A 21,251-nucleotide genomic window follows, 5' to 3' on the forward strand; every position below is an offset into this window, starting at 1 on the left:
GAAAATCAATGAAAGTGAAAGTGAAAACAGCACGCACACACACACAGACGCACATACACAGCTGCTGTTCACACGCACACACAAATACATAGAGCGAGGCTGACCGAAGAGCAAAAGAGAAAGAGCGAGAGTTTTATTTTTGACGTCATTAATTTGTAAGTGTGTGCGCTCGCTGAGGTGTCAAATTTAGCAAATTAGCCTGACAAATTGCCAGCAATTAAAGCCAGAGTTTGGGCCGACTGAAAGGCACACTTACACACACGCACACACAAAACTGGCACACACACAGTGGCGAAACGGGCAAACACAAAAGTGTTGCATAACCTGCAGGCGCCACTTGGAAAGCCTCGCACCAACACATCGGTGCAGCGGTGTCCTTGAACGTTTGCATAAGCTGCGCTATCTGCTTGTGGTTATGTCGTTGTCAGTCGACAGTCGTCAGTCAGGATATGTGCACCGCACGTTATCCTTTGGCATTGGCACATTTTACGCGACCCGTGTGTGGCTGTGTGTGTGTGTGTGTGAGAGTGTGCCAGTGTTTATCTTCTGCCCGCAAGCATAAACAAAAATTCATGGCACGCTAGCTTTGTGAAAAAAGGACAGATACCCCTATGGTGAGCGAGAGCGAGCAAACACACATTTCTAGGTCGGGTCGCATTTTTAGGGTTAAAGGTTGCCAGGGCAGGTTGGATGCCATTTATTTCAAACCCGTACACGGGGGAAAACTATTAAAGTGTTGAAATTACCATATGAGATGTCCTAAGAATTTTCAAGTTATCCTATTTTAGTTTTTTAAGCAATTGAAAATTTTAAAGTCCACACACCAACATTTTTTTCGGTTATAAAGTTGTTGCTAATAACTTAATTTTGTACCAAATCTAATTAATTAATGATTAAAAAGATTTTTATTATATTTTTTTAAGGACAAACATAATCTTTATTTCTTTTACATTATTATTAAAGTCAAATGTGTTATTTGCATCAAGGAGAGTTAAGAAATGCATATAAAATAAGTTATTATTATTTTATTTGTCTGCTATTTCTGCAAATTTCACTTATTAGTTAATCAATGAATTTTGAAAATAATAATTTAAAAAAATTTAAATTAAAAATTATTAGCATAACAAAATGTGATACTAAGAACTAGTATATTCCTATGTTATAGATAATTGACCTCGAGCCGGAAAAACTCAAAAAATTCAAACATACATCAAAGGTCGCCTACAAACAAAATTATAATTAATTAATATTATTAAATACAAATCATTTAAAAAAAAAATTTACACATTTTATTAAAATTAAATTTAGTATAATTTAATTTAATTTAAAAACACTCAAATGCATAACATACGTTGCTCGGTATTTTCCCTGTGTACCGGTATGTGTTTCAAAGTGAGATTGTGTAGTTTTTGCGTAATTGGGTTGGAGCGAGTTGGACGAGTCCTTGAACTAGTGCGCCACATGAGAGAGCGTTGCACGGACCTGCGTCACATGTCCTTAAAGCAGCTGGACTCTTAAAGCAAAGTTTTTCGCTTGCCTTTCCCAAATCCCGGATTTATCTGATAATGCACATTAGGCAACTGAGACAGCCCAATCGTTATCGTCCGCTTGGCGTTATTTACGAGCTCGTTTGGGGACTTCAGCAGACCTCGAACCCTTTTGGCAGGCTCAGGCCATTAACCAAATTGCCCCAAAACGTTCAAATGTTTTAAATTATTTAAATGCCACAACCCGTAGCTAAGAACAAATGGTCAGAGGGGGCTGCCCGAAAAGAGCAAGGCCAGTTGAAAACTTCTCGGAGGCCACAAAAGATGGCAAACAAAGCAAAAGGCCTTGGCAAATACCGAAAAATAAATAACCAGTGCACAGGCAATGGCAATGCCAATGCCACGCCCCCTCCAGCGGCTCATAAATCTTGCTTAGCAACGCTCAAGTGCCCCTAAATTTTGAAAGGGAGAAGGACGTTCGAAAATCGGTTGGGGATCAGGGGCACATTATAATATTTGCGGTTGAAAAAGGTTCGCCATCTCGAAAAGGATTTGCGCCGAGGCTTATATGCGGCATTTTAATTATTTTAAATTGAAAAAAAAAACAAATTGGGCATCAGTTCAGAGGAACGTGGCCAACCTGAATGAAAATGCCACAACTCAGCCTTAATATAATTATTGCGGCAGCCATTTTCATTAACAAATCGAGAGTTATTGGAGCGAACATTTTTATTTTAATTACAATGACATTTAAACTTTTCCTACTGGGAAACCCCAAAGGGAGGGTATATTAGTCTAAAGAAAATGCTATAGAAGAATCAAGAATCATATTTTTAAACTTAATTCTTGCTTTAAAATTTAGAGAAAATAAATAACAATAAAAAAACTAATATTTTGTAGGTTTTGAAAATCTTAAGGAATCTGTTTTTTCAGCGGTTACAAATTGTTTAATAAGCCAGGATTAAAATCGTTTAGCAAACATTTATTTTAAAGAAGATTACATCTTTTTTAAGTAGTTTATACATGTATACTTGTTCGGTGAAATTGGTTTTTATTGCAGTGAGATTAAAAGCGCTAACTAAAAAAAGTCTAATAAAACAAACTTACAAAAACGTTTTTTTGCCAAGGATTTTTACAATTTGTAACAGTAATGATCGCAACGAAAAACTGAAACAGATTTTTTTCTCTTAAAAAGTTTTGGGAAATGAAACAGAGAAAAGAAGGATAATTAAAAGTCGAGAACCTCGTTTCATGCTGACTTGTTATTTAATTGGCGTTTTCTTTGTTACTGACAAGAGTAACTACTCTTAATAACTAGTGGAAAAATTATATTGCCCCAGTAGATAAATACACTGCAGTCATAAAAATTTAATCAACCGTTTTGTTTTAATCTCTTTGTTGGCAGTGAAATAAGAATTACCAGCGCAAGCGTTAATATTAATTGTGCGTTGCATAAATTCCGCAAGAATCGAGCCAACATTTTAATAATTGCAAACGAATTCCGTTTACAAGGGAAATCCCCTTACCGCAAAAGCAGATTAAAATAATGCAAGAATAATTTAAATTTTCATGGGGATTTCCTTTTCCAAGGGCACCTTTCTTTCAAGATTCGTGGATCTTATTTCTTTAATTTTGCCCGTTTTTTATACAATTGATAATAATTATTCTTATTAAATTTTTTTTTTTGTTTTTTCAATTTCAACGCTTTAATAAATAAACGATAAAGTTGAGCCACACGAATTATCATTGGAATTAAATTCAATTTCAGTCGATTCATCAGAGTACAGTCAAAGTTTATCTATTCGACACAACTTCTGCCAATCAATAATGAATTATTGAAATGGCAGCCAGAGGGAAACGTCGAAATGCCCCATTGAGCAAGCATGGAAAATTCGAAAATAATTTGCATAAATTATCACAACAAAAGGCAAAATGTCGTTCAAAAAAAAATGGTCTCAGGCAAATATTTTCGGCAGAATTTAAATAAATGGCCATAAATAAATTAAAATTAAAACCCAAATTGCATTTCAGCTGTGTGTTTTTCTTTTTTTGAGGCCTTGCTCCATCCGATAAATAAACAAATTAAATATGCACATTTAAATGGCAATCAAAAGCAGCGACAAATTTCTAGGACTAGCGTGGGAATACCAAAACACAACTACATCTAAAACAGCAGCAGCTGCCATTTGTCTCACTGTGTGCGTGTCCTGTCTGTTATAACATATTCCTATTTTATTCTTTTGTCTGGTTTGTGTGTAATTCAGCATTCGAAACGTGAAACGAAAAGCAAACTTCAAATTAAATTGTGAATTATATTACTATTAAGTTCATTCATTCCATTTTGGTGCTAACCAACAATGCGCAACTAGGCGTATACGTGATACAATTCAACCAAAGCCAATACATTAAGGCAGCCAATTCAACAGCCAGCATTGTTGCGTCTGATAGAATGAGTAAGTAAATGATCCCACAACATTTAAATATTAATATTGTAGAGCTGGTTTAAGAGTAATATAACAAGTGTCTTTATTAAAAGTTATTAATACAAAGTATGGAAACGCATCGTCAGAGGATTTCCAACCAATTGTTTCATGTTTTCGGTAATTCACATTTTATTGTCAATCTTGCACATAAGTTACTATGGATTCTTCGACAATTCAGTTAGTTCTGATGCACTTAAGAGTACAATGTCTATGTAAATACATAATAAATGAGTATTTGAAAGAGCTTAATTGAAAGTCTTTGTTTGCCAAAGGCTTCGTAAATGTCAATTAAATCAAATAACTTATTTTCGATAGAATCTGGGAACTCCAGTATTTAAGTAGATGCTGATTATTGAGTCATTGTTACTGAGTATTTAACTGCAAACAATTTCCTGCTTTATCAGCAGATTGAGCAACTCAAGCCAGCCATTTAATTATGGTCTAATGTGCTTGTTACACAATTCACATTGCGTACACTTTAAGCGTTCTAAGCCTCGACCACACAGACTCAATTAGGAGGCAACAATTTTTGCTAAATTTACCAAAATACATTGTAATTCAATTTTCTTAAATGTTACACAATGCCCAACAGGAGGAGCATCCAAGGAAACAAAGTAAGACAGTACAGAGCCAGGCCAGAAACAGAAACGCAGATGGAGTCAGAGCAACTAAGCGCATTAAACTTGAATGGTTGAAGGGCTGGGGGAAAAGGAAAAGGAGAAGGGGAGGGGGGGGAAGTGGGAAAAGCGGAAACTGGAGCGTCGGAAAGGAAACAAAACAGAAGCTGAGAAAGTGCCAAGTGCGGGCAAAAATAGAGTCCTGTCCGGATTTACTTGTCGGAGCTGTGCCAGCTTTTGTCTGTCAGTCAAACATCCAGCTCCTCCATCGATTCGCCTGCCTGTCTGCCGTTCGGTGGGCAATGTTTATTGCATATCAATTAAAAGCCTGCCCAGGAAAAGCAGTCTGCTCTGCCATTTGCAAGTTAGACACTTATTGCCACACGTAAAAAAATACATTTTATTATATTTTCCGATCATTTAAAAACGGGTTTTCCATATTGAAGATATTACAATCTCAAATAGGATTAAATTTTAAATATAAATAAATGGTTATTATAAGTTTAAACTGCTTAATAACTTTAATTGGCTTGTATAATTTTCGCACACCAAATGTCATGATCAATTTTTAAAAGCAATAAAAACAGATTTTAATAGAGCTTTCAATTTAATGAAAAACCATAAAATAGATTCTGAAAATATTTTGCTATGCAGCAGGATAGGTTCAGGACCCAGTGGTCTGGGCAGAGACCGCCGAACGTGCCGAACAATTTCGCAAAACTTTTCCAGGATTCAAGGATGCGTATGGCAGTGTGTGTGTGTGTGTGTTTGAGTTTCAGTTTTGTGCTGGGGAATACTTGCGCCTGCTGCCTGTCAAAATCAACTTGAGCGTGCCATAATTTCCACGCCAAATGAGTTCAAGTAGAGCTGCCGCATCCTCCGGGCGGCTTTCCCAGCTGCTCCCCTCAGCCTGCCCCGCAACCGCTCCTTCAGTTTTCCTGGGGCTGCTGCTTCGCACGTGTGCGCAATTAAAAATGCAGCTTGCGGTTGTCGGGCAAATACCAAACCCTTCTGGCCAACCCAACCCCCTTTTAGCCAGCTGCCAACTGACTGCTCCAGTGACACACAAAGCATAAAGAGACTTGAATATGTGGCGCACTCATTTGGCCGGCTTTTCAGTTCAATTTGTTGTTTGTCGTCTGCTAGCTGTAATTAAATTAATGCTTGCATCGGGACCACCGCGGCGTATACGTAATTTCAATTTCACTTTTCCTAGCGCAGCCAAAAAAAAAAGAAAACAAAAACCTAGCGAAAGCCCAAAGCCAAAAGAAAACGAAACAAAGCAACACCAAAAAGAGGAAAACTGCAGAGGGAAGCATTCACCATCCAAATCCCTGACCTGATTTACTGACTTCTCCCCATCCTCCAGCTGCAGTTACTGGCATTTTCCTTCGTTTTTGCAGCATTGGCTTTTGCTTTCCGTTTAGTTACCTTCGGTACCACACCGCCCCCGGAGCCACTATGCCATCTGCTGTTTACTTTTTATGCCAACTTTCCATTTTTATATCGTACCGAAAAAAATGTCGCCCGTCTGTCTGGAAGCTGAAAAGCCAACATCCAGCCTGTGAAAATGCCCTCCACTCTCACATTTTTTCCTTCCGTTCCACTTGCAAATGGCATTAGAACATTTCATTGCTCGGCAGCGCAAGGGAAACGTGCCCAAGTCCAGGTCCTGACTTCGGAAGAGGAGTCAGAGCAGGACCCCGATTTTACTGCTGGCTTGGGGCTGTCCTCCGCACCTCCGCACCTCCGAACCTCCAAACCTCCGGCCTGGCCTGCAAAAAGCCAAGCAAAATCTATTTTTAACAGTTTGCAGCATCGTGAAAGTCGCTGCGACGTCATGTGCCAACGATTAGGGTCAGCGGGAGAGAGTTCTCCGAAGTGAAAGGGTATTAGCTGGGTTTTGATTCGCCTTGAATGGATTAAAAAGCTGTGCAATATTTATCTTTGCTATAATGAGCGTAAATTGTTCTGAACTTGTTGTTATTTTAAGAATATAATAGAAAATGAGTTGTTCCCTTAGACTTTTGGTGGGTATTTTAATACTTTTAAATTCATATTTTAAAACTATTTTAAAATGCAAATTCTTAACTTTAACTAAATGAAGTAAAAATGTGTTTAATCTTAAAACAAATTTAGTGTTTTAGATATTACTTTAGCAGTAGTTTTGGCTATCAAATGGATACCAAAAGGTTTCGTCTATGCTTAAGTTTTTTGGAATTTTATTATTTTCCAAGACATAAGTGTATTCGTTTTATTGAAGCCTCATAGAAATTTATTTATTTCCTTACGTATTTTAATTAAAAACTCCACTTATTAAAAAACTAATATTTGCTTTTCTAAAAATATCACAAGCTGAACAATTCAAATACATTATTAAAATGCAAGCTATCCGAATAATGTATGTTAAATCGATTCCATAATTTTCCAAGATGAGATGAAATTTCAGAGTAAGCCAAACTTCACTGTGAAAAATTCACAGCCATTGGCCCATTTATTGTTTTTCGCCGAGCTTTGTGTTATGTGTGTTTTCCGCTTAGTCGAGTGCAAGATCAGCTAACTTCAATGGCCAGAGTCAGGGGCTCCTGCAGCTGGGACAGCAGAAAAGAGAGGAGCCCGCCGGAGCAGGGCCATAAACATAAAGTTGCATTATGGCCAAGCAAATAAAACTGCAGCCAAATGACACGTACAACTGCCACAGATTCGAGGGATATGAGCAAAATGCGGAGGGCGATTTACTGCGACTTTGCTTTCGGTTTTTATTTTGCTTTATTCTCGCCCCAGCTTTTTCAGGCCATCGATTTTGCTAGTCGACATTTTCTCTTGTTTTTCCGCCAGCGAAGAAATGGGGTAAAGTGTGTCAGTGAAATGGTTGTTGTGCCGCTGCTGTCTCTGCATTGTCAACAGTTTTCTTTAAAGCTCTGGCAGCTGATGATAATTTGTGGCTGCCAAATGGGCAAAAGCAGAGAATATCAGGCTTAAATGATAATGGAATCTAGTTGGTATCATACATATATGTAAAACACCCTTCGTACCTGATATATGTATCTTATTTATAATTGAATGAATTGATCAGGCGAAATGCCTTTGTCTTGGCAACAATATTTGGTCAATTTCTCGAACTGATTGCATTGAGTCGACCATTTGCCACGTTGCGTATACGCAACCAGGCATAAGGAAGCACATTATGTATGCCGAACGCACACACATATGCAAATATTATGACACACAGGACGGGCCAATAAAATGCAATTGCAAATTTATACAAATGTCTTCAAATTATTATTGTGGCATAAACGAGTTCTGGATACGATTCCTTGTCGTTCGTCTTATTGTCGTTTTCTGCGCCTGTGTTGTGCCTAGCAATTTCAATTTAATTGTTCTATCAAACTCTGCGTGTTTCTCGTTTTCGGTGCACAAAGAAAAAATAATAAGCTGAGCAATGAAATTTGTTTTTTTCTTTTTTATAAACAAAAAAATATTTAAGCAAAATCTTAAAAGGATGCATAAGCTTATTCAAATAGAAATATATATAAATAGTAATAAATTACTTTTATTTTAACTTAATAAGAAAAAATAAAAGAATTTTTATTTTAAAACCGAAAAGAAAATCTTTTATCAATATATTTAGGTGTGGTGTTAACATTTTATAAGTTTTGAAGTTAGTTTTGATCAAATCTTTAGAATGTATTTGGTACTCTATAAATTAAAAATGACTTAAATATGTTGAACACAAATTAAAATATTTTTTTTTGTGCATCCGTGTGTGTTGTTCTATTTAGCTTGAACTGTTTTGTATGAATTATGGCAGGCATAAGCAAATGCCGTCTTTTCCAGCCTCATCGGCTTCCTTTGTCCTTTGTCCTGTGTTTATGTGTTATGTGTTTATTTTTATTTGCCGGAGGATTTCCCTCCAAAGACGTTGTGTTAATGGCGAACGTATCCTTATTACATATATCCTGTCGGATTGCCCTGGCACGTTCCGCAGCAAGTTGGCTCTAATAAAGCTCCAGGACCTGCTCCGTCCGCAAATCCTCTGCACCAGCTGCCCTATTACGCACCACAAAGAGGCGAAAAACAACAAACTGGCAATGAGAGAAATTTTCTTTTAAACACAAAACAAATACAAACACACACACAGAGGGTCCTGCAAATAAACAAGTTTTTCTCTGGGAGAGATCTGCCTGTGTTTTTATGGCCACAAAACAATTTGCTTTTTATTTATGATTACACGAAGCCCCCAACAGAAACAGAATCAGCTACAGAAATATTTATTTATTCGGTTATAAAATAAGCTCCACTGAATTTACATTCGAATAGCGGAAATTTTTTCAAATGGAATTCAATAAAAAGAGCACAACTGCATTTAAATCGAAATCAGCAAGCGGAAATATGTGTTATGCAAAGTAATGCCGAAGTACGATTGTGTGAGTACATCATTTGCATCCGTTTCCCAGTTGTTCCTGTAAATGTTGATATGTTTCCTCGGCCAGAGGACTTTTGTGCAAACATCATTGCCTCCACTCGAGGCTTGAACTCATTCCGGAGTCAAAAAGTTGGTCACATTTAAATTAAAATTCAACTTTCGCACGCCTGGAGTGGCAGCAGATGCACTGCAGCGGGTTGAGGTAAGGATTCAGGGGGTGGCAGGTCCTAATGAGGCACTGCACTGCCGGGAAAACTCTTCCGGCAACACTGCCAAATTGTGTTTGCCCTGCTGATTGCCGTTAAATGCTGGCCAAAATGTTGAAACTAGAGTCGGATCCTCAGTTCGAGAGATATCTTATTATTTTTTAAATGTTTAATTACCTTTAATGTTAATTTTTCTGAGTTTTGCATAGGTTTTGCTGGAAAAATCATTTTTATAAAATCCAATATAAATGTTTATTCCTCTTGCATATAATTTTTTAAAGAGTTGTGAAAGAACTTACTTACTTAAATCAAACTTGGAATGACTAAGAATATATAAACTATAACCAAAACCAAAATTGGAATAACATAGTAATTTTAGGAAAAGCGTTTCTTATAAATGAACAACAAATTAAATGTTTTATTACGTCAACAGGGATGTACCAAATAATTATTTTACCAAATTTAGAAGAATAATAGAGGTTCCAGAGATATTAGTGAAAATCTACAGAGATAAAACCGTCGTTGATTTCTTTACGGCATTTGTATTTTAATCGAGCACTTAAAGTTGCAAATTTGCCATAAAGACGATCCTCCAGATTCCCGATATGGCAATTCTGAACCATTACCACCCCAGCCGACTGAATTACTTAACCACCTCTAAGTCGCATCGATTTGGGTGGCCCACTTCGCTAACCCTTTCCGTAGGCGTCACCACCCCAAATAAGCGCCCTCGAGTGTGGCCTATGCAATATGTGCGGTAATAGCCTATCCAAAATCGATTTGGGGCAGCACTCGGATCGTCTAAAAGCTGCCTCTTGAAATGGAACGAAAGTCGACCCCCCACCCCCACCAGTCCCTGTTCCCACCTGCCACGCCCACAATTTCATTTAATGCATGCTTAAAAGTATGCAACGCTTATTTATGGCCACAATTTTGCATATGCCTGTGCGTGCGTGTGTGTCTTTGCGAGCTTAAATCTGTGTCAACGGCAGCTGCAAACTACTGTACTATAACCATGTAGCATGTAGCAGGGAGCCCCCATTCACCGCCCACCTGCTTTTCCTTTTACCAGTTGCATACTCTCCCCCATTGTTGCTGCAGTTTTCAGTTGTTGCGGTCCATGTTGTCGCATGTCGTGTTGACATTTTTGCGCGCCTGACATTTTCCTTTTTCCCAGTAATTCATATTCCACACCCACCTACACCTCCACCTCCTATTTTATCAACTGCAGTCACCCGTCACGTCAACAGTAAAAACAAGAGAGAACGCTATAGTCGGGTGCCCCGACTATCAGATACCCGTTACTCAGGTAAAGGGAGTGCGAGGGAGATGGAGATATAAACTTTGATCACGCATAACTTTTTAACGAATGGTCCGATTTGAAAAATTTCTTCTACATTTCGATAGGTATTGATAAACACAATAAAACTGCATTTTTACTTTTCCGAAATATTTAAATTTTTAAAATCGTATATAAGCGATTGTGGGCGTTAAAGGGGGCGTGGCACCTTTTTGAAACAAACTTGCGCTGCGTAGGAACTCCTAAAATCTACATGCAAAATGCCAATCTTCTAGCTTTTATAGTTTCCGAGATCTCAGCGTTCATACGGACAGACAGACGGACAGACGGAGAGACGGACAGACGGACAGACGGACAGACAGACGGACAGACGGACATGGCTAGATCGACTCGGCTAGTGATCCTGATCAAGAATATATATACTTTATAGGGTCGGAAACGCTTCCTTCTAGCTGTTACATACTTTTGCACGAATACAATATACCCTTTTACTCTACGAGTAACGGGTATAAATACAAATTATGCGCAATTAAATTAAATACAACTTGCAGAGCTCCCTCTTAGAACAGAGTGAATGAAATGGGAATGCGGAAGCCCGACAATGCAATATGATAATTTTTTTCCCACAATTTTCAATTTGCATTACTGAAATAACAGGAGCGGAAAATTAATTCCTTTGAGCTCAGGGGTATTTTATTGGCTCATTATCTTCAAACAGAATTTCAGTAAAGTCCCATTGATCTTGCAGTTTAAAAAGGCAGTCGTAAGTCCTTGACTCTGATATTGTTGTCATTTTAAACGAATCGTTAAATCAGTACATTCATTTTCCAGTGCGAAATTTGCATCTTGGCAATATTTGTTAATTTGTTTCATTAAATAATTATAGGTAAGAAAGTAACTATTTAATATATACTTTTTTCCTATCAGCTTATCAGCTTTTGTTAGAATTTGATAATTGTTTTTAAATTGTTTAGTTCGGATTTATAATTTGTTTGTATCAAAAAACATTGCATCAGTAGGCTAGCATAAAATATTGTTTTTATTTGTTAAATGTTTAGTTCGTTATCATATCAACCGTATATTAGATATAATAACTGTCAGCAAGTGAACAATTAATTGACTTCAAAATAGATCTTAAGCTTAGTTTTAAATAAGTTTCTTGAAATGCGAACATACAAACTTTATTTAGTATCTAAAGATAGCTTCAAAAAGTTTCAATTTGTGGGAAACATCAGCAAAAGCATGCCAAATCGATGGCATAATTCGCAAGTGCGGCAACAGAGACCCGTGCAGAACGAGATTGGGGAAAATAGCAATCAGCATATGCGAAATGAATGGAACATAAATCCACCGCCTCCACATTCCTTTCCAGACGGTCGGTACCTTTTGCATTTATCGAGCTTCTGGCATGCCTGAGCACCTTCCATATCCTTCGAAGAGAAAACAAAAGAACCTGAAAAAATAACTCAAGGATACTCTCTCATCAGATCGCACAAAAAAAAGGACGAAGTAAAGTGGCGAAGTACTTGGGCAGGAGTATATGCAGTATATGTGGCTTAACAGCTGCGGTCAAAATAGTAGCATATAAGGCAATGAGCTTAGAATAAATAGTTGTCTATATTTTAAGAGCAAATGTATGTATTCCCTGCATGATTTTACAGACCAATATATATTAGTAAATATCATGCCTTCGAATTAATTAGGAACAAGTTTAAAACTTATTTTGGCGAATTGAAAAAAAAATTCAATATAAGGTATAATTTTAAGAAATAGTTGTTAAATAAATAAATGTTAGTTTACGTACGGTAACAAGTGAACAAGTGACTCAAACAAAAAAATCGAATGGTCAGTACTATACTGTTGACCACAACTGTACGAGTATGTGTGGAGAGGTTGCAAAGGATGCAGAACCACAAAGCAAACATATTTTCACTTTAAGCGCTTCGGCATAAGGGAAAACTCATTAGAGCGCTACGAAAATACCCAAGACGCCGACTAAAAGGCTGAAAGCCAGATAGCCAAGAGCAAGGATATGAAATTGAAAATTTATAATATCCGCTTACTGGTGGGAGTTGAAAGGGGATGCTTCAATTGCTGTTGATGTTTTCTTGCGGCAAGTTATCTATGGATAGCTGAAGTGCAGCCACTCGAAGTCGGGCGATAGGGGGGGCGGGGAAATGAGGAATCTCTTATTTTATTAAAAACTTAACAAGCAAAAAAGTTACCAAGTGCCAAGGAGACAAGGAGTCAGCCATTAGCCCGTTCGTTAAGTGTATGTGTGAGTTGTCTCGTCGGCAGTTTCCGTTTCCTTCCCACTGCAGCGGCATTAGCAACACTCAAGGACACTTTTGCCAAGCGGAAGCAGACAAGCAAACTTGCCAGGATGCGTCCTGCTCCTCGAACGCCCTCAGTCCCCCAGAAAACCCGGCATTAAGTTAATTTGCAACGTGCGCAGCTGAGGGCCCAGAAAAGTATGCTATAGTCTTCTTGTCCTCCAATCCCCTCCTTTGGGCCCATCGATGAGGTAATTTCGCGCTGATTTGCAGCGATTGGCAGTGCAGTCACGGGCTGCAACATCCAACTGCAGATGGCTTCCTTAGCCAGCTGTCCTTGATTAGGCCATCACACACAATGAGCATCCTGCGAGGCGGCGCCATTGTGACATTATGTTGCAAATTGCAGTGCCACTTTGTCACCCGAAGGTCGTGCATTGAACATGATCGCAGTTGGTTGAAAAATACTCTTAGATTTCTAAGGGATTTAATCTCTACTCTCGGATAATCCAGGTAAATTTCGCATAATCTCAGCGATAAGAATGGCCCTTTATAAAAAAAACCAGACGATGCTTACTTCTTTTATATATAAAATCGCAGATAACAGCTAAGATAATTCATCTCTTTTCCTTAACCTCTAAAAGAAAATATTCCATAAAGCAACACCTGCCTTATAAGAACTTCAGTTTATAAGCAGCCACATTAGATTATGGAATATGAAATCAAAGATAAATAATCATATATTTCAATGTACATCTCACCCACATAACATATAAAATAATTTATTTCCCAAAAAGAAAGCCGGCCATAACTATTATAAATTCACAACAGAAACCGAAATGCCCCCTCAAAGGCAAAGAAAAGCATTCCATTTGCAGATTGGTGGCAATAAATAAGCAAGGACTGCAAGGACCTCTTTGTCCTGCTCCAGATTCGACCCGCTGACTTTCGGTAATGCTCGTTGACAGTTATGACTGACGGTTGCAGTTGCACAATTATGACTTCCGCTGGTTATTATCCATTAGGTTGATTACGGCGATTAAGGGGTCACCATTGCGATGCTCCCGATGTTTCGGGATGGTTGTTTACTTAGTGCCGAGCCAATTGGGAAACGGAACGTGGCCAAATTAGGACAAGACAGTGCTCGCTGGAACGACAGCAGCCGCAACAACAGCGCCCGTGATGCGGAAGTGGCAACGCAAACGAACTAACCAAGAGCCACTTACTTACGGCCATAAGCCGCAGGAGTGGGCAAAGCTGTGGTCCTCGGCAGCAGATCCTTACGCGCCTTTTGCTATTTACTCAGTGGGAAATAGAGGGTTAAAGGAAGTCGTGAGGAGACAAATGGCAGCCCGCGGGGCAAAATGCAACTTCGCTGCTCCCAAAACAGGCAGCAGCACACACAAAAACACACGCAGCACACACAACCCGACTTTTTGAGGCTGCTGCTCCATTTTGTTATGCACGCCGCTTCAAACTTCCTGCTCGGCAGGATGACTCCTTCGTCCTGCGTCCTTCCTAACACCGCCACTGCCACACCCTCGGGCACCTTATCAAGTGCCATTTTTCATGCAATGCTGACGCCAACGCCGTCGTCGTCGCTTTGTCAAACCACGAAGTTATCCATGGAGCCGTGAGCATATTGTCTTGGCTTCGGCACCGGATGCTGTCCTGGCGTCCTGGTGTCAGGGTGTCGGGGTGGGCGTGCTAAAGTTCCCTCTTATCCTTTTTTATCACACATGCAGTGCTGGGTCTCCTGGACCGCACAAAAGGCAGTTGGAGCAGCGGGCGGCATCCCAGCTGGATGGGGATTCGGAATCCCACGCTGCGTTGGCTTTGTCTTTGTCCTGGACGCACGCAAAAGTGGCTTTGTCTTGTCTTTGCACAGGAAATAAATATGAATATCCCCTCAACTGGTCAGCCTTTTTGAATATTCTTAAAAAAAATTGGAAAAGGTAGACAATATGAATAGTAATACAAATTAAAGCAAAGTTGCTTTTTCATTAAGAAATGGTTAATATTGATATAACTAAAATAAAAAATCACTTAAAATAATATTTGAAACGAATCTCACAAAAAATGTATTATTTTTAACTAAAGAACGTTAGTTGGTTTAAAACTAATAATAATGACTAATTCAAAAAGGTTATAAGCCCTGAATATTCCTTTAATGGTCTTAGTTTATGATAAGTATTAAAGGATCATAATGACTTACAACAATTTTAATTGTCATTATAAAAATGAAAATGTAATATTTTTTTCCCTGTACTGGGTAGTTATAACCCACGTCCCCTGGCAATTCCGTTTGCCTGGGGAGTTAAACAAAAATCGATGAAATAATCTCTGGCTAATTGGTTGAATGGGCAACTTTTCCTGGTGACTCGCCTCCACCGCTTCCTGGCCAGAAAGCGAATGCCCAGTTGGGTCCGTTTTAAGCATTGTTCAGCCGGCTGACCTCTTTAAACCTGTCGCACCAGTGCAGTTGGCGTTCCGCCCGCTCCCCGGGGACCCATTGCATCCACTCGGATGTGCTTTGCATGCTCTAGTTACTCCAGTGGCTCCGGCTCCCCATGCTCCGGCTCCTTTTCGTCCTGCAGCTCCATGCAACTTTTCCTGCAACTCGAATGAGTTCTATCAGCACCTGCTGGCCTGGCCTGCTTGGCAGTTCAACTTGCAGCATTAAATATGTGGCCAGGACTCCCAACTCCTCGGGTTTTATGGAAAAATATTACACGGAGATTTAAGTTTTTGAGTTCTGGCGCTTAGCCGCCATTTACTTGGCTGCCAAGGGTTGAAGTGGGTTGGGGGGCGGTGGCAGGGGGCAGGGGGCTTGCACCACAGTTCACCATTGTTGTTGCTCCGGCCGCTGTTGTTGTTTTGTTGTGGCTGACACAGATATTATTGTCTGAAATCGTGTGGTTCTGCTTCCCAGACGGGGACTTCCTCTGAATTATTTTTCCGCCATTTTCGCTTCTAATTTAAGTGAAATGTTGTTTCGCCATTGTGGTTTTGTTTGTTTATATGTACATATTTATGTGTGCTTTGCGGTCTCCGCATCTACATATATTTTCATATTGTGATGCTCTCTTTTCCATGTTTCGGATGGCTTCCCATATTGTAATTTCTGCTGCCCTCCTGTGCATTGTAATTATTTGAAGTGGTTTTATCTCTCTCATGTTTGAAGCGGTGAAAAACGTTTTAAGTTGGACAAATGATACAGTATATACCAAAACTCTATCCAAATTTAAAACAACACATAAAAGAAAAAAACTCCTAATTTAGTTTAAATTAAATTGCGATTAAATTCCTCTATAATTAAGTCATTAACTTTTTATCCTATTAAATATAGAAAAACTTAATAAATAAATTCTTAGGGGAATATTTCACTATTATCAAAGCCGTCGTTTCGAAATTTAATGGGCTTAGGAAAATTCGTATTGATACGCCTGAGGGAAAATGCACCGAATGCAGTTACCAAGAATCCTAAAAGACAGAAAGCGTGGGAAGTCGCACAGGTGACGTCAAAGAAAATCTTTGGGATTTATTTAGCTGACACATCTCGTTTACCTGGCGCAACGAGTTCCGGAAATTGTTTGCTTCTCTGGGGCAAAGTGAATTTACTTGACATCTTATTTGACACATTGCTCTCGTACGAATGTCAAGCTTTTGGTCTAAATATCAAATTAAACGGGGATATTGCATTTTATTCGCTAAAATAAATTCAAGGAATTTGAATTTTCATATTTGTACACTTCATCATCAAAGTTAGATTTACTGATATATAGGCATCAACAGTTAAACAGACTAACAATAAATTTATTGGTTAGAATTTTCGCTATTTCATAGTTCATAAATAAGTATTGTTTGTATTGGGAAAATTATTGTTTCTCATTATTAATGAGAATTCATTTATCACGATAAATATCAAAAAAATTAATATACATTTTAAGCAGAATTTTTTACTAATTATATATTGTATATTTAGTATCATTTACTTCGCCTATGTTAATTAATTGGCAATTACTTTTCTTTTTTTAACCAATAAACCCAAAGGGAGTATCGATAAGTGACAAATTGTTTGTAACAAATTTATAGCTTAAACTTGGGGATATATTGTCATAAAACCTTTTATTTAAAATGAATGAAATTTTCTAATAGTTTCAATATCAATGGCATCACAATTTTATTGTTGAGAAACTGCAATTCGTTGCCAAAAACTTCCTTTCAGTTGCTACAAAGAAATTCATGGTTTGGCATTTCCGCAATTTTGAATGCCATTTTATTGCCATAATTCAGGCGGCAGAAACTGCAGTTTTTGGCTTTGTTGTTGACCACAAACTGCCGGGGAGCGTCAAGCTGAGTTATGGCAAACGATCGCATCTCGAAAGCCTCCGGGAAATCCCCACGTCCTCCGCCTAATTCCCAATGATTGCGTTCGTGCGTGAGTGTGTTCCACTGATTGATGGCTCCACTTGGCGCTAACTAAAGGGATACGTACTCCCTCCTCCCCTGTAATTCCCATTTTGCCACTTGGCCAGAAGATGTGGCACAGCCGCTGGTAAATTGCTTTAGCCATTTTCTCATGCTTTTCCGGCTGCCTCTTTTTGCTCGTTCTTGTCCATTTCGGTGCTTAAATTTAATTTCCCCTGCGCTGGGGGCCAGAGCTTTTGAATTCGGTATTTGCATTTTCCGGTGCGAGACGAGGCCCAGTTTCCTTTTTGGCTCAGTTAATGAGCTGAGTGAGTACTTACACAAAATTAAGTGTTGTCCCACTTCAGTCTTCGGCTGACTTGAGGGGGAAACTCACACACGGACACAAAGGAAATGGAAAAGCAGCGCACAACACAAACAAGAAGTCGCAGCGACAACTTGAAGAAGGAAAACTTGTGCCCGTCCTCATTCTCAATCTCCAGCTCCAACTTGAAGTCTTTTTTCCTGCCTTTTCCCTCTGTATTCTCTTTGTGGAAATCATCATAAAGTTGGAGATAAGTTTTCTCTTTTCATTATAAAAAAAAACCAGAAATAATGCTTAGGACGAATGTTTCAACTGGCATATATCCTTTGGCCTTTGCTTCCATAGCTTTAAAAGAGCATCCTCCTTTGCAAATTTTTTTTTTAAATTAATGGATTTGTATTTGCAACAAAATGTATTTATAAGGTGCCCATAATAACTCTCAAAAGTCAAAACTAATCAAAGATTCGCTGAAAAAATTAAAAACCTGCGGCAATATTTATAATTATATGTTCAGAAAACGACAAATATAATAATGTCAGATTGAAACAAGAAGAAATTTGATTTGTATATTGGTATTTATTTATTATTGGATTCGTAGCAATTAAGTAGTAAAAATTAAAGCACAAATCACAATGATTTTAACATATCTAAACAATAACTAAAGGAAGGTTTATAAGTATATACATCTTAAATAATTTGTACAGCGTAAAAATAAGCATTTTCTCTTTATTTTTTATATTGTCTTTTATCTCCTTAAAACATATATTTTCAGAATGACAGTATACCATTCTTAGACCAAAACTACAGGGTATGAAAGAAAAATACGGGGAAAATGGGCAGTGGTTGGTCACAAGAGAGAAGTAGAGGAGGCGGGGAATAGGTCGCATCGCGACAGGAAACAGGCTTCAGCGACAGGCGACATCGGCAACAACAATTGCGAATGTTTGTTGTCGTACATGCGTGTGTGGGTGGTTGGGTGGTGGAGGGAAATGGGGTGGTAAATGGGTGGCAAGAAGGTGCCTTTCTGAGTAGGGCACAAACAACTTTTTGTTGTTTGCCTGACAGTTGGGCCCATGTTCTCTACTTATTTCCCACTCGCCTTCCCCTCGATTTTCCAGCCGGTGTCACGACAAGCTGATGCCCGAAAAATTTACAACATTTTAGGGCAGTTTACAACACTGGCTGGCAGGCTCACCGACACACACTAATTCAATAAATGCACGTGGCCAGGATGCAGGACACGTAGCCCGAAAAAGTTGACATAAATCTGCATAAAATATTCGCATATGCAAAAACTTCCATCACCAGCGCCAAAGGAGAAGCTTAACTGGCATGTTTGCCAACTCAGGAAAAGGTGGAGAAAATGGTGGAGGACTAGGAGGTGGCTAACCAAGGATCCCAGGCTCCAGGTCCTGGGCTATCATTGCAACTGCTGGCAGGTCCTTTGCCGAGCATTATGCATGACAGCCATTGAGAAATCTGTAAAAATTATGCAAATACATTTCCCCAATCACTTAACTGTGGAATGCGGGGAGCGGAGTGACGGCTGCGAACAGTTGAAGGATGCCGGATGACGGAGTAGCACCCTAGATCCTTCGACATGCATTGAACGATTTACCATGGGAGGAAAATGCGTGAACTCACAGGAAGATGCAGACATCACCGAAATAGAGGAGAAGGGAATGAGTTGGCACAAAGACATCATCGTGACCCTAATGATTTTGTTGAACTTTGAGGGAGCATCGTTAACCTGAAATATGTTTGCCTTCCTTTTCACCATTAGTTGTTCGAACGGAAATGTATTTGAACAGAAAGAAGTTATTTTTGAATAAAGCTACATTTAATTTGGCTATCATTCTATTTACTTTACCTAATTGTTAAGGAGGCCTAAGTAATGACTTTAAAGATTTGAACGCTTTCTTGCAAACTTTAAGAATTCTGGGACATGAGGGCAAAATTTAGAATCTTTTTTATAAACATTTTCTGATGTTTTTGGCCTTGGCTTAACAATCTCTTAATTCTATTTTCTTTTTACCAATAGTTTTGTGATCGGGAATAGTATTTGGACAACATGCAGTTTACATTCAATAAAGATTCCTTAAAGTCGGTCTTTATGTTATGTACGTAACAAAGATTTGAGGATGATCCTAATAATGACTTAAATAATCACCTTAATAATTTATAAGTTTTCTTGCGTTTAAATAATTTTGAGAATTGACACAGGAGATATATTCCTTTATTTTCTTTAATATTTTAGGAATCTCCGATTCCTGATTGTGTGGATTTTTCTTGGAAATGTTAAATTTCTAGTGCTCTAAGACTTTAATTTTAGAATTTTATAATTAGAACAGCAAGGACGAGTTTAATTTCCTGGCAAAACACCTCTTTATCGTTGGCTCATCGTTGCCTAATTAGCGATAGACAAGAATATTGCATTCCCTGTGCCGTAAATTGTTCGTCCCAAAATTACAGCAAATAGCCACCTCATCTCTGCTCATTTCCCTCGTTTTCCCCGATTTCCGACAACTCCGCAGGAATGACAGTCACCAGGCCAAACGGGTAAACAAATTCAAGGCGAAATTGATGACATGGCATGCCAAGCAAACAGCACACACACACACCCACTCAAATGTCCTTACACACACACATACACACGCGTCAGCTGGTTGACATTGCCGTCCTTATCGCCGGGAAAGTCAACGTTGAAGGCAGCAAAGCAGCTCCCCATTTCCCAGCGCTGACAATTTTTACAGAATTTGGATTAAGTGGACTTTGCTGTCGACATGCTAGCGTAGTTTTGACGAGCAGGCTGGCAGTTTTCCGGAGGAAAGTTCTTAGGAGTTTTCCCACCGCTTTGCATGCCGACGTATTTGCTCAGGAAAAGGTGGAAAAGGAGAGGGGAAGGGGAGGAAGCGGGGGAGACGGGGAACTCGGTCGATGGGAACAAGTTGACATTTCCTTGGTGGCTGCAAATATTTGCTTACGTGTCAATAACCCGTCCAGTGATTTATTTCATATTTGAGTCCCGAGTCCTGGACGTCCTGCGGAATAGTTTTCCACGCTGCGGCTGTCATTGACATTTGATATTCATTGTCAGTTCTGTGTGTAGTTCTCAAAAAGGGTTTTCCTTTATGCTTTCTTTTTTATGCGCGCCGCTATACATTTTTCATGGCATACTTATGAGGGCAAAGGCCCATCGGCGGGAGCTTTTGTCCTTAAAGCCACATAAATTGTCCTTAAAAGCGGGGAAACGGAGAGTGGAGGATATGAAAAGGTACTTTGCAGCTGTTCTGGGCGAAAAATGTTCAATCAAGCGTTAGGGACCTTATCGTATACACAGAGAAAATGGCTAAAGCTGTGAACAACCTATTAACGAAAGTTATGGTAAGCTGTTTAAGCTCACCAATGAAATTAATATATTAAATATAATATAGGATTCGGAGAAGTAAATTATTAAGTTTAGTTATAAAAAATATACTTACTGTTTCAAAATGTTTTAAATCAATTTACTCCATACAAAGTTAAATTGTTTTTTCTCTCCGTATAGCCTTATCCTTTGTGTAGGTGTGAGTGCGGGCTTAAGGATATATATGTGGGCATCATCATAACCTCCGCTGTCTGCAGCTTTCGTTGGGATAAAAAACATTCCTTGCCTGATTTGATTTAAACGTTTTACTTCCACAGACAGTGGAATGAAGAGGGAAAAGCCGGAAAAATGGAAAAG

General features: G+C 38.8%; 1 protein-coding gene across 4 annotated transcripts in view; it reads left to right on the top strand.

Moving 5' to 3' along the window:
* LOC108048287 overlaps positions 1 to 21,251 on the top strand; it is a 45,147-nt gene that overhangs the window by 283 nt on the left and 23,613 nt on the right. For 3 of the 4 annotated variants that reach the window (XM_044456662.1, XM_044456663.1, XM_044456665.1), the window contains exon 2: positions 3,752 to 3,940. In XM_044456662.1, the coding sequence (XP_044312597.1) occupies positions 3,937 to 3,940 (4 nt within the window). In that variant the 5' untranslated portion in view covers positions 3,752 to 3,936. The remainder of the gene's footprint in view (positions 1 to 3,751; positions 3,941 to 21,251) is intronic. The other variant, XM_044456664.1, reaches the window with a different exon arrangement.

This window comes from Drosophila rhopaloa, unplaced genomic scaffold (assembly GCF_018152115.1).
Source record: "Drosophila rhopaloa isolate 14029-0021.01 unplaced genomic scaffold, ASM1815211v1 contig_150, whole genome shotgun sequence".
Taxonomy (NCBI): Eukaryota; Metazoa; Arthropoda; class Insecta; order Diptera; family Drosophilidae; genus Drosophila; species Drosophila rhopaloa.